This window comes from Lutra lutra, chromosome 12 (assembly GCF_902655055.1).
Source record: "Lutra lutra chromosome 12, mLutLut1.2, whole genome shotgun sequence".
Taxonomy (NCBI): domain Eukaryota; kingdom Metazoa; phylum Chordata; class Mammalia; order Carnivora; family Mustelidae; genus Lutra; species Lutra lutra.
The window spans coordinates 22861521-22875605 of record NC_062289.1 but is presented as its reverse complement, the minus strand read 5'-3'; the positions used below and the strand labels follow the sequence as shown (position 1 = coordinate 22875605).

General features: G+C 42.5%; 1 protein-coding gene across 2 annotated transcripts in view; it reads left to right on the top strand.

Annotated features, from left to right (window-relative positions):
• The first annotated feature begins 261 nt into the window (after window positions 1–261).
• DCC (DCC netrin 1 receptor) overlaps window positions 262–14085 on the top strand; it is a 1178115-nt gene continuing 1164291 nt past the window's right edge. For both annotated transcript variants that reach the window (XM_047697659.1, XM_047697658.1), the window contains exon 1: window positions 262–1026. In XM_047697659.1, coding sequence (XP_047553615.1) covers window positions 936–1026 — 91 coding nt within the window. In that variant the 5' untranslated portion in view covers window positions 262–935. The remainder of the gene's footprint in view (window positions 1027–14085) is intronic.

Below are 14085 nucleotides of genomic sequence, written 5' to 3'. Positions count from 1 at the left end.
TTGGCTTTATGGTCAAATAACAATAATTTCCCAAAGGTTGAATGTCAAAAGGGGTAGCTGAAAAACCCCAGACGCTCAGAACATTCCCTGGCTCCATTGACAAAAGTGACTTCCCACGCTTTGCCCACAGAGGGCATCCCAGCTCATTGAGATGTAGAGCGGGCTCAGACAGCTGCTGAAAGCCTCCTCCGACCGCTCTTTTTTCCCTCCGCCGTCATCTCTCTGCCCCCACCCCCTTCCCGTGGAATCTTCGCCTGATCCAGTTCGTTTCCCTCCGGTCTCCGCATTTTCCCTTCCAGCCCTCCACTTCTCTGGATCAATGGATAGTACAGCTCCAACTCCCAGCTCGCACACCGCTGGCGGACACCCCAGTAACAAGTGAGAGCGCTCCACCCCGCAGACCCCTGCCTCTCCTTCCTCGGTCCCTTTGGCTCTTGGAGGAAAAACGAACAGCATCCCCAGCTCTCATGCGGATTTTGCTTTTTCAACTTTACCCAGCCGCGGACGGGGAACCAGCCTCAACCTTTTAATGCACAGCCCCACCACAGGATTGCTTTCTGTCTCCTCTTGGTCCCTTCTGGATATCCTCTTTATTGATGACTCCGGAGCCCCGCGGAGAGCTGTCTTCCCTCTTCTCACTCCCTCTGTCTCCTTGAGTTAGTTTTCTAAGGTTTTCCCGGGAGCTCGGCATCTCTTGGACCGAATGGAACTTTTTGCTGCCTCCTTTGGCTGCTGATTCTGTCCGTGGACGAGGAAAGAGGCACAAGAAGTGCAGGGGAGGTGGAGAAAGAGGTGGAGGAAGAGGACGAGGAGGAGGAGGAGGAAGCCAAAGGGGCTCGGCGCGTGTGTGTGCATGTGTGCATGTGTGTGTGAGTGCATGTGTGTGAGTGCCGCCGCTGCCCAGGACCTCTGGCCCCGAAGGTGTTGGCTGAAATATGGAGAATAGTCTTGGATGTGTTTGGGTACCCAAGCTGGCTTTTGTACTCTTCGGAGCTACCCTGCTTAGCGCACATCTTCAAGTCACCGGTAAGAGGTTCTTTCCTTTATTCTCCTCTCACCCACCCCCATAGTTACCCCCTTTTCCTTCTAATTTCATCTGGGGAGTATTACCATTGGGGTATCGGAAGAAAAAGCAGGATGACCGAGCTAGCTCTGCTCCCCCTTTCCTCCCTGATAAAAGACTGGAAGACACCCCCCCCCCCCCCCCCGCGCGCTGGGGTGGAGGATGTTGGCAATTGGGGAGAGGGGTGCCTCTTTGCTCTTTTAAATCTGGTGCTTGCATCTTTCATTTTGTAAATACTTGAGTTGGTTTGGAGAGCTCACTGACTGGGGCAGGGAGGAGGCAGGTGATGGGATGTCGTTGTAAGGAATTGGGTTGGATCCTTAAAGCCTTGGAAACCTACAGAGAAGGGAAATTGGGGCAACAGGACCGAGTAGGGAGGTCATTCATGGGGTGCTTTGGGGAAGTCTGTGCAGAATGTAAGTAGTGGGACTGAGTCGTTTGTATGTGCGTATGCGCGTCTTAGGTTTGGGTTTTTAGCCCTGATGATTGAGAACCAAGAAAGGGACAGCTAACGTGTTTGGGTACTTTGGGGGAGAGGATGGTGGTGCCCAAAGAAGCACAGAGTTGCCAGGAGGAAAGAGGCATGTTTTATTTTATTATATTTTATTGTATTTTATGCAGTAACAAGCTAAGCCTCCATATATCTCCAGGATATTTCCAAACTCCGAATAATTGATATTCTGGGGAACCAGCCCCCTGGCCCTGACATTTGGCAAGAGCAGTTTCTAATTAAAAATGTCAAAACTGGGATTGGATTGGGTTATAGCAGGAGAAAAGAATCTAAGGGATGCTCAGGGCTTCTGCAGTCTCCTAATACGGAGCTGGGGGTTTTCACGGGCAAAAGAAGGAAAAAAAAAAAAAAGAGCAAAATGACTTACTATAACATCCATTCATTTTGCTGGGCCTCACCACAAGTGTAGGTAGGCACTGGGATACAGGGGGCGGACCTGGCAAGGAAGGAGAGGAAAGCAGCCGACTGAGCATTCAAATCCCTTTGGAAACTACCTTTTCCCTTTTCTTTATCCGAAAGGAGAGGAGGGAGCCTCCGGCAGGGGCCGAGCGTTGGTTAAGAGCCCTCAACCCACGCCTTAGAAATTAACGGGGAATGGAATGTGAGTCACTGCAGAGCGCCCTGCCGCCCCAGAGCCCGCAGCCCCAGCTTTCTTTTTCCCGCTAAGTGCTGCAGGGTCCAGGGTTGCGAACCCAGTCGAGAATGCGCCTCTCTCCGTGCCTAGGGACTCAGTCAAGCACCGGGCCAGCGGAAGGCTCCCCAAATCCTGGCCTCGAGGAATCTGCGCATCCACACCAACGGGACTCCTCACCTTCCTTTGCCCTGACAGAGGGAGCTGAGCGAGAGAGTGAGGGGTGTGTGTGTGTGTGTGTGTGTGTGTGTGTGTGTGCGCGCGCGCGTGCCAGACGGATCGAGCTAGCGAGAGGGGTGTGTGTGTGTGTGTGTGTGTGTGTGTACGCGCGCGTGCTCACAGCCGCATCTGCGCTCCCGCTCCCTCCCTTTCTCCCTCTTGGCCGGTCCCCTCCTCCCCGGTTTCTCTCTCTCTCTCTCTCTGTCTCTTTCTCTCCGAGCTTTGTCCTCGGCAATTACTCCCTCTGAAGGTGGGGGTGGGGGGCATCCTCGCAGTAATGAATAGGTGTCTTTTTAAAATTCCCTCCTCACTAGATGCTAGAGGCTGCTGCGAGGAGGACCCTTCTCCACAGAAGACAGAGTTGCGCTCTTTCAGGCAGTTTTTGGGACACCCCCATGGAAGGGAGAGGGGAAGTTGAGAGGGGGCATCCTTCAATGCGTAGAAAGTCTACTAGGCTGGGCCTGAAGTACCTTGGCTGAAAATATTGCATTAGACAAAGGTGTGCAAAAATGGACAATGACGTTTTGTCAATTACACTGAAATATCGTAATACTGTTACCCAAGTGACTTTGACCAACGGTGGGGATAAATAGGGATTTACATATGTTTTACTTATATCTAAATTAAATATTCCCTTCCCATTTATTTTTCTTATTTAGAGATCTGGGGCCATATAGTATTACTGCTTTATTTTAATTTCATCCTCCCTTCCACAGACAAGTCTATGCTTGAAGAGGCAGACAAAAATATGCATATACAAAGGGATATGCCTGTGGATAGGCTTGTGGGTCTAAATAATCACGCTTTTCTATACTTCTGAATCTATTGCTTGTTAATTGCAAATGAATTGTGACGCATTTTTGCAGAGGCCCTGAGAAAGTAGATGGCGCAATTTTGAGATATTGCTAATTCTCATCAGTCTGGTCTTTGCTTATTAATCTGTTTCTCCTGTTTTAGTAGTAATTTCTCCTCTTCAGGAACATAGAAGGGAATTAATGCTGAAGAAAGCATGGTTCACACTATGAAAGGACCAGTAGGAGGTGCCCTTAAAAAGGCCAAATGCCTAGTTTACCGGTAGTGAAATTCCCATTCAGCAGGATGTTTCAAAGACTTTGTTGATTGGTAACAAAGGATTATGGAGACTAGCACAATAGCACTGGATATTTTCTCACTTCCTAGATAAACTCTGAAGCTGCTGTAGATTTTTATGAAATCATTGTGACATAACAAAGGGCATCTTGGAATAGTGTTGGGGTAAGACTAGATGGCAGCTTTTCAGTTGGCTTTTCTAGATGCCATCTCCTTATATATTTGACTTGAGTCACAAGCAAAAGTACTAAGTAGAGTCTCCAGACCTCCAACGAGATGAAAATTTTAGATGTTAGATGTTAATGAATGCAATCGCAGATATACACGTTCATTAATGAATTCTCTATATAGGACGCACCCCTTAGAGTCCCCCCACCGTAGCAGATCAGACGTCCCCTTCTGGATTTTTGTGTTTAGTGGAGCTTGGCAGTCCCTGTGGGTGCCTGGGAAGCCTGGGTGTCCACTCCTCTGTGAGTGTGGCAGTGTGACTCGCCAGCGACCTGTCACAGCATCCATTTCCCACACAGCAGCAGTTATCCTCTGAGTTATGAAGCATGTGAAACAGCCACCACATGTGTTATATGTGAATATATTAGACTTAGTGCATTTGCTTTAATGCTCTTAAAAGCTGGGCTGGCTTGAGCTGCTGATAGGCATTTTTTCTGGGGAGAGATTTATAACTTCTCAGTGTGTATGACTTACATTTATTCTCTGGCAAGTTAACCTCTCAGCAAACTTCCTTATTGTTTTCATTGAAGAGGAAGAACTTTAATCCTATCTAAATTCCTGAATGCAGCCCTGTTCAAAGTTTCTTCTGGAGGACCGGGTATTTGCAGGCTGTAGAATGGTTTTCTCAGAAATGGGAAACTTGACAAGCGATATGAGGAGGTAACTTGTGGGTAGAAAAGGGGTATTTTTATTTGTTTCTGGAGACCGAAGGGATGGCACCACTAGAGGAATCCCATCACTCTATCCTCAAAAGCAATCTTTTCTGAGGGGAAATGTTTTTTTCCTCTCTGGCTTGAATCTCTATTTTCCTACATCCAATCATCTAAGATTCTTCCAATGCATGTGATTTGTTCCTGGAATGTTTTCTGCTGCACACAGTGGGGTCATCTAGTACCATCTCCCTCCTTTAGAGACCAGCCCTGATTTAAATCTTGACTTCTCAGCCAGACTACTTGTTCATCTTTAGGTGATGCCACATGTTTACAGGCAGTGCTGAAGTTTCCACATAGTATCTCTCTTTCCATGGAAGAGATTATGTTTTGGGCCCTAAGATTATATTTTGAAGAAAATATTCTTTGGAGAATTTTTGCCGCCCTAAACTTTGCATGTAAATCTTCCTCCTCCGGCTCCTACCAGACAGGATAACTCTAATAGAAATGAGAATAGTTGTTTTTGGCTTTCTCTTCAATGAAAACACAATCATAATCATACAAAAAAAGGGGATTTCCACCTCCACATGCCACCTTTCCAAATGTGTGACATTGGGCTGAATTCACATGGTACCAGTTACATAAAGACACTTCTGGAAACCGTCATGATTTCACTAGTGCATGAGCTCTTCTTGCCTGGCTATAGATCCTCCCACTTTCTTTGGGTATGACCTGTATCGCTCTCAGGAACATATCGCTCTGTTTTGGTGTTTCCTACACAACAAGAGATAGAATGATACATTTAAAAAAAAAAAGATTTTATTTATTCATTTGACAGAGATCACAAGAGGACAGAGAGGCAGGCAGAGAGAGAGAGAGAGAGAGAGAGAGAGAGGAGGAAGCAGGCTCCCCGCTGAGCAGAGAGCCAGATGTGGGACTCGATCCCAGGACCCCAGGATCATGACCCGAGCTGAAGGCAGAGGCTTTAACCCACTGAGCCACTCAGGCGCCCCAGAATGATACATTTTTAGTGAATTAATCTACCTCAGATGATAATCTCTTAGATGAGCTGTATACCTAAATCTCAGGAAGTCTTAGTTTGCCTATGTAAGGAGAATAACACCCACTGAGGATTACTTGATAAATTAACTGAAAATAAAAAGTCACTGGGTTCTGGAGACATACTGTGATCCCTAAAGTGGAGTGATAAACACTGCGTACATTGACAGCTCACAAAATGTGAATGTGGCGAATTGTTTTTTCATTTTGATGCTTCAGAGGAGGATTGAAGAGTTTCATGAATTGTCACAACAGTTATACCTTGAGTTATAGGCTGGGATCACTCTAACTCTTGACTAAAACACACTGAATGGGGGCACCTGGGTGGCTCAGTGGGTTAAAGTCTCTGACTTTAGTAGTCACGAGTGGCCTGCTGACTTCTCTCCAGCCAGCCTTGAAGAGTCACAGCTCTCGTCTTTAAACCGTATGGCATCAGTCCTGCCTCTCCTGATGCAGCCCAGGAAAGGCTTTGTCACCATGAATCCTGGCCCCTGGCGCATAGGCACTGTGTTTAAAATGCTGTATTATACTTTGCACGGTCATGGGGATTTGTCTTAAAAATGAATTTTTAGAATTTTCATGAGTGTTTCTTTTAGTGGAGAGTGAAGTTGTACTCTGAAGACAGCTGAGTAGTGCTCTTAACACAGGAAACTCTGACTAGTGGCCTCTCAGCTAGTATTATTGAAGTTCTAGAGCTCATCAACATTAAGGAGATACAGGAGTGCGTAGTAGAGGCTAGTAAGCGATGCCAACCCAGACATGCTGTTGTTTTCAGGAAGCTGTTATTGGGTTGGAATAATATAAGTTTAATTTTCTTCCAAGTTACTACTTATCAGAGGTCAAAGCATCTCTTAGTAGTAGTATAATATCTGTAGCATGGCAATGACCCATCTTTTTCTTCAAAACAAGACCTCAAGTAAAGCAAATGCTAAACCTGTCGATAAGACAGGATGAACAATCCGGATTATTTTCCCTATAGACCAATTAAAAAAATGTGCAAGATAAAATTACGTGTTACATATGCCAGGTGGTTAATAGCAAAAAATAAAACGCAAATTTTTGTGCACCTTTATAATTGCAGCTCTCAGGTAAAATTACAGTATAATTTAGAACCACACTTTTGCTTCCTCCCACAGTGGAGTTATTGATTCCTTATCTTATATTTCTCTAGCTTAGCTCCGTACTAACACGCAGAAATATAGGTCAGCTGATTGATGATCAAAATTACTATAGTGCTTTAAAGTTCTTTGACAAATTTTAGCCCGAGGTTAACAAAGCGGCCCCCTTTCACTCAACTGTTCAGCAAATATGTTTTCCTTAGTAGTTTAGAAATGCCTGAACTCTGTCTGGTGGTATGGTTTAGAAATATGTAGTAATGCGTACAGTTGAGTATTCCTTTTTTTCCCCACTATTGATGTTGATTTGCCAATGGTAATGCTAGTACATGCTGCTTTTTGTAAATAGCTTCAACCAACCATATTATTCACAGCTTTCATTTCTTGGGGGGAAAGTTCAACCAGAAAACACACAAATCATTTCATATTTATTGATCATATTTTTAGAGTCTGTTATTATGACATGTCTTGGGTGGGAAAATTTCTCTTCTTTGCTAAATTCCCTAAGCCCAGTGCCTATAACTCATGTCTTATTTTCATGATGTACTTTAGTTTAATTTCACAGATCCAAGTTCTGTGACTTCTTGCTTGCTCGTTCATCTCACAGTTTCCAGGGAGGAGGTTTCCTTATATCACTTGTGATTCTTACGATGGGATTTCTCCAGCATAATGCTTCAGGGGTATGTGTTACAATTTGGGGGTTTTGCCTTTGTCCTTTGCTCATCCTTTAAAGCTTGGTTTTTGCTAGAAGTCTACTCTTGAGAGTATGTAGGACAAAAATATTCCACTGAATTAATCTTTATGATGTCTAATGAAAATACCAACTCATTCGTGCATTTTGACCTAACAGGGCTAATGACGCCAACATTATTCTAGCATCAAAAATGCTAGACATGCTTTGACATTTTTATAAGAGAACAAAGGAGTTAAACAGTTAATATAAATGTTAATCTACTCATGTCAGTTTTCTCAGTAACAGAAATTCGTGGTTAAATGGGAACATTTTTAGATTTCCTTATTTTTCCAAGGTCTTTATTAACTCACTTAGCTGTGTTTTGTTTTGTTTTTTTGTTTTTTTTTTTAAGATTTTATTTATTTATTTGACAGAGAGAGATCACAAGCAGACGGAGAGGCAGGCAGAGAGAGAGAGAGGGAAGCAGGCTTCCTGCTGAGCAGAGAGCCCGATGTGGGACTCGATCCCAGGACCCTGAGATCATGACCTGAGCCGAAGGCAGCGGCTTAACCCACTGAGCCACCCAGGCGCCCCTACTTAGCTGTGTTTTAAGAATGTTAGGATATAATATAACCTTTCTTTAATAGATCCAAGTTATCACTATGGGTCCGTTATTATGTTATCTGATACTATAGCAGTGAATTCTGAAGATATTACATCATGCAGGGCTGTTTATTTTTCCATCAAGTGGCCATGGATTGCTGCTTTTCTTTTCTTCGTACTTTTATTCCTGATTTATGAAATGCATTTTATCTATTTGATTGGGTCCAGCTGGAACTTCTTCCTATTGTGAGACTTCTTCAAAGTAGTCCTTTTCTTTTCTACTTTTGATTTTCTAAGAAATAAGGGACTCGGGTTTTTTCTGCAGCTCTATCTAAAAGGAGATTCTTTTTTTTTTTTTTTAAGATTTTTATTTATTTATTCAACAGAGAGAGAGAGATCACAAGTAGGCAGAGAGGCAGGCAGAGAGAGAGAGGAGGAAGCAGACTCTCCGCTGTGTAGAGAGCCCGATGTGGGGCTCGATCCCAGGACCCTGAGATCATGACCTGAGCCGAAGGCAGAGGCTTAACCCACTGAGCCATCCAGGCGCCCCCTAAAAGGAGATTCTAAATCAGGACCTGAGTCCTTCACTAGAGGAAAAAAGAGCTAATTGGTTTAATCTAATGGGTTTGTAAACATTTCTGAAATTCCTTATTACTTTGGATGTCATTTTTCTTCATGAAGCATGTTTTTCCTTATTATATGAGGGTGTAGACTACATAACTTTTAGTTATGACATTATATGATTTTTTATGAACTACCCTATATATACAATGCTTGCTAAAATTAATAATCTGTTGATGATCGTGATAATAATTATAATGAAACAAATAACCCATGTACCCACCAGCAATTTTCTTAATTTTATGTTAATTAGCTTTTTGCCTTCTTTATAGTTTTGTTGCTTATGTATGCATCTTTAGTATATTACTTTGCTTTACTTGTACTTAGCCATTATGAAATAAATGTATGCATTCTTCTCTGATTTGCATTTTTACTAAACATTAAATATTTGATAGATGTGAGGATTGAGGATGCATATTGCTGTATTTCAGACTCTTTCTTTGCTTTATAATATTCCATGATATTAATTAATCAGACTTTAATCTACCATTGATGGACTTTTAAGAAGTATTTTCCTTTAGCCAGCGATGATGTTATGAACATTCTTATGCATGTCCCCAAAATCAAATTTGCCATCATGTCTAGGGTGCATATATAGGAGTGAAATTGTTGAGTCATAGAAAGGACATCTTTACTTTTTTGAGGCAGTGACAAGTTTCATCTATTGAAACTCCCACCAAGAGCATAGGGAAGTCCCCTTTGCCCCATGGGAATTAGCATCTCACTGTGGTTTTAATTTGCATTTCCCTGATTGTTAATAAGGTGAACATTTTCTCCACATACATTTAGTGCTCATTTACGATGTGAGCCAGATAATTCTATTATTCTGTTTCTCCAGCTGAATAACCGTCTGCGTTGGAGGTATCGATATTATCAGTAGTTATTCTGCTTTTCCTACTAAGCAACCTTCTGCTTTTAGGCATAGATGTTATCAGTAGTCTCACTTTTAGGAAGTTGTTGTCTGATACTGTATCATGCTTATTTTCGTTTAGCCTTAAACACCTTCCATATGGAAAACAGACACTTAGCCACTCTAAGATTATTGGTTATCTGTAGTAACTCTTGCCTTGTCAGTATCCTGCCTTATCCTGTTGATTTTGTCTTTGTAGCATATGACTTACAAGGAAGCAGGGTGCTGGGGTACCAGGCTTAATCTGGTAAATAATCCCCCAAATAGGATGAAACCTAAAGACAACCGAATCGCATAAGTAAAAGGGGAGATATGAAGACTTGGTTAAAAATCTTAGTCTGACCTTTTGAACTTGGGTATGTTTCCAGCACGGTAAAATACCTAGACCCAGGGTCACTGTTACATATATGACCGTGGGTTTCAAACATTACCCGTGCTTGCACACCTCCCAGTTTTTGTTTGGGTTCATAATTGTTTCACCTGTTCCCATGGGGAAGACTAATGAAGGGCCCCGGATGAAATAAAGCAATGGATATGCCAGCAGTGGCTTTGCTGGTGTGTTGCCTCTGTGTTGACTCATTAGAGACATGAACCAAGGCTGAGACATCTGAGCAAACCCTCTGGACCCAGAGTTCTCAATCCATTGTTTTCTCAGCCTCATGGGATCCCAGAAGAATATAAATTAGAAAATCTGCAAAGCCTTCCCTTTCATGTCTAACTTCTGGGTGAGACTGTTCCCTGAAGGACAATTTCTAGTTATTTTTTCTCTCTGGTTTGAGACATCTCCAGGGATGGTTTGTTCACTGTTTCCCTTGGGAAACTTTTCAGCAGCATATCAGTTCTTACTGTTAAAAATTTATTTTATACTTCACCCTTGATAGTCCTGTTCTAAATGTGTTTCCCATTGCTCCTGTCACCCAGCTCCCTGGCTCCTATTTTCCCTTTTCAGTGACATTCTGCCTCTTCTATGCAGAAGCATGTTAGGTAATTCTGGCCTCAAATCATTCTTGTTTTCCCTTCTTAGTCTTCACTTGATGAGACTATAAATACTTTATTTAGTCTTTCTCCATACTCCTCCAGAAGCTTAATCATGTTTACTTTTCTTACCTGAGCTCCCTCTAGTTTGTTTATATCTTTCTGGCCATCAAGGGCCCCCAGTTTAATGTGCTTTTCTAAGTAGGCTCTCCCGAGTCATATATTAGAAACTACAGATTTAGCATAGTCTTTGACTTATTGTATAGTCATTCATGGGTACACATTTGTCTCTCTTCAAATCTATGTTCTCATCTTTTATTTATTTATTTATTTTTTAAAAGATTTTATTTATTTATTTAACATAGAGAGAAAGACATCACAAGTAGGCAGAGAGGCAGGCAGAGAGAGGGGGAAGCAGGCTCCCCGCTGAGCAGAGAGCCCGATGCGGGGCTCGATCCCAGGACCCTGAGATCATGACCTGAGCCGAAGGCAGAGGCTTAACCCACTGAGCCACCCAGGCGCCCTGTTCTCATCTTTTAGATAGGACTGTCAGTGCCTAATAAAATCATTGAGGTATCAAAGGATCAAGTAAGATCAAGAGGTTGATTCAAGATAATAGTTACTGAGCATTTGCTATGAGTTTCAGAGAATCAAATGAAAGTCTTAAATGTGTTTCTGCCCTCCAAGGGTTTATCACCAAATGAAGGTGACAGGCACAGACATGGCTAAATAGAATATGGGGCAGAATGAAGTCCTCACTAAAAAAAGGAACACAAGCAAATTGGGGGCAGACTCTGAAAAATATCAACTACAATATTTATGCATTATAGCATTAATATATTAATATATTAATATATTAATATTACCCAGATTGACTGACAGAGCCAATTCATTCATTCAATTCATTCATCCTTGTATTTTTAGGTTGATTGGCCAAAACAAAACAAAAATAAAAGGAGGGAGGGTGAAAAGTTGTCAGCCATACTTATCCCAAGCTATAAGTATGCTAAGACTGAAGATACTAGAGGTATTCCTGGTAGATCAGACAACCTGTTGCTATAAATCCATCCCTAGACTTCTAAGACCCACTTTTTCCTTATTTGTTGAGTGTGTGCCAGGCCCTGTGCCAAGGCCTTATGGAGTTTTGAGCCCAGTGAATGGAAATGGTAATCACATCAATATGTTAATCCATAATTTTTAATGAGAAAAAGCATTGAAAAAAAAAAACATGTAGAAGTTTGACTTAGACTGTATATTAAAGAAGCTGTCCCTGAGAAAGTTGTGATGGACACCTGAAAAATGAGTTAACTTAATTAAAGAGGGGATGTTTGAGAGGGGTAGGGAAGAGAATACTAGGTAAAAAAAAAGTGAGTGCAAAGACCCTGTGGTGGGAGAAGCATAGTTAAGTCAAGGAAGTTAAGTCAAGGCCTCAAGTGTATCCGAGGCCTGAAGAATTAAGCATTATGATGGCTCAGCTGAGGCTGGAGAGTACTTTCGGATCCTCTTTCTCATACTCAGTTTACTGTTTGAATGGACTGAAATGAGTCCACAACAAAGACCTTCCAATCTCAGCATGGTCATTTAAAAATTTAAGCAAACTACATAGGTAATCTTTGTTCTGATTTTCATATTAACTATCAAGTATGAATTTATGAACCTATCCTTTGGGTCTAGAAATACCTTAGGGGGTTGTGTGGACATACCTAATGTGATAAAGGAAAGGAACTTCAAAAAGTGTAAAAGACTAGCTAATGCAAATGATTATTAACAAGCATGTATAACAGGCTACTCCCCCCTTGGAAAGCCGTCACCGTGTAGAGGGAAACAGAGCTTCACCTTTTCTACACAAGTAGGATTGTCCTGGTGATGTTTCTTTTCACTATGGTTGCCTTTGAAATGTGTGCCTGATCACTCTTAGTAAATTAAACAGAAAAACTGAAACTAAGATTTTTTTTTCAGATTATGTTCCCAGTATGTTCACATACATTTTCTCTCCATTACTGTTTCTTAAAAACATGGATGAGTATTCTCTTAGCTTTAAGTTACAGCTCAGTTAGAAGTCACTGAGCTTGCAACAGTTCCCACCCCTTGCAGCAAAGTCCCCGCAGCATCCTGAGTGTGGTGTTTGGTGTGATGAGAGGTAGTGCCGCCCGTGGAGGAAAGCTGCTAGATAGTGGGACTCACCTTGGCTTCCTCTTCTGTGGAATGGAGACAAAACCAGTCTCTCTTTTCTAACTCTAAACTGGAGATAAACTCACTTCAACATTTAGATTACAAAAAATAATAATAACTAATCTCTACAATAAGTATTTCATAAATGCTATTTTTTTTTCCTTCTTATGGGCTAGATTTATGCTGGGATAATCTTTATAAATAGAAAATTTCCTAAGCATGGGCAGGTCATCCTAGAACCTTCCTCAATTTTATTATTGCAGTTGAAGAGATTTTAAAGACTTAGAAATAAAGATTCCAATAGTGGTTTCGAAAGCCAGTCCGTGCTTAGTTGAGGGCCCAGGGTTTAGCAGGCCATGGTCCCTGCCTTTGCTGCAGTTAGAAGCTAACAGGTTCTGCTGAGTTAGACCTGACACAGTGCAGTACTGCTCAATCCCGGCACCATATAACACACCTCCTGTGGATTCCTCATACAAATTAACCTCTTCCATTAACGCTTTCTGATTAACCACTTTCATTTCCCACAGACGCATCGATTCTAGCCTCCACTTAGCATGAACTCTTGGAAGCGAGCACTTGTTTGGCTAATGTGTAGCGCTAGGTATAATTTGTCCCAAAGGTCTTCTCTCTGAAGGAGGGGCTCTCAGCTTGGCTGTGTATCAATGCCCAGCCCTCCCTCTTAGCAATGAACTTAGACTCTCTGAGATGAGGCCTGATATAGGAATAGTTATTAAATCCTCCCCAGGTGATTCCAAATTACAGCCAGGTTTGAGAACCAGTGTCTGCAGGCCTTGCTCTCTTCAAAGGGCCATCCAGGGACTGGCAGCCTTTGCAACTCCTGGAAGCTTTTTGGAAATGCAGAAATTTACGCCACACCCAGACTTACTGAATTAGAATTTCTGGTGACTGAGAAACAGGGGCCTGGGACACTAGGAAAGGATCCTTGCTCTATTTCCTTGTAAACAGCTGGTGAATGGGAAAAATGCTCCAGCCATATTGGGCTAGTTTTACTTAGGTTTGAAGCCTCTTTGTAGAGCTTTGACTTCGGAAGCTGGTCTTGCAATGGCAAATGATGCCAACATCAAAGTCTTCTGGCTTTTGGTTTTGTGGCTAATATGTTTCTTGAAGGCCATGACATATTTCATTTTCCTTGAGATGAAAAGCCCTTGAAAATGGTCTGTAGGTGTTCCATCTGCCTTCCCCCTTCTTTTCTCATTGATGCTCAAGATAAGAAGGCACATTTTAAAAAGGGTCTGCTGGTTTTCATTCCATATTTGTCCCCCACCGCTGTCCCCTTTCCTCCTTAAAAATACTTAGGCCCAGGGAAAAGGCAGGCACTTGAAAGGGATGGGGGAGCCCAGGATGCTTCTTCAACCTCCCTCCTCCGCTTCTCAAGTCTGATGCTAAAAATGCATCCGTGCTCCATGTGAGACTGTTGGCGGGGGGGTGACCCCATGGTGAACCTCACCCTGTGATTGGGAACTGTCTTCAGGCCATAAAAAGACCCAAATGCTCCTCTGCCTGGGCTTCTGTGACAGGGGAAAGAGGGCAGAACTGAGGTTTTTG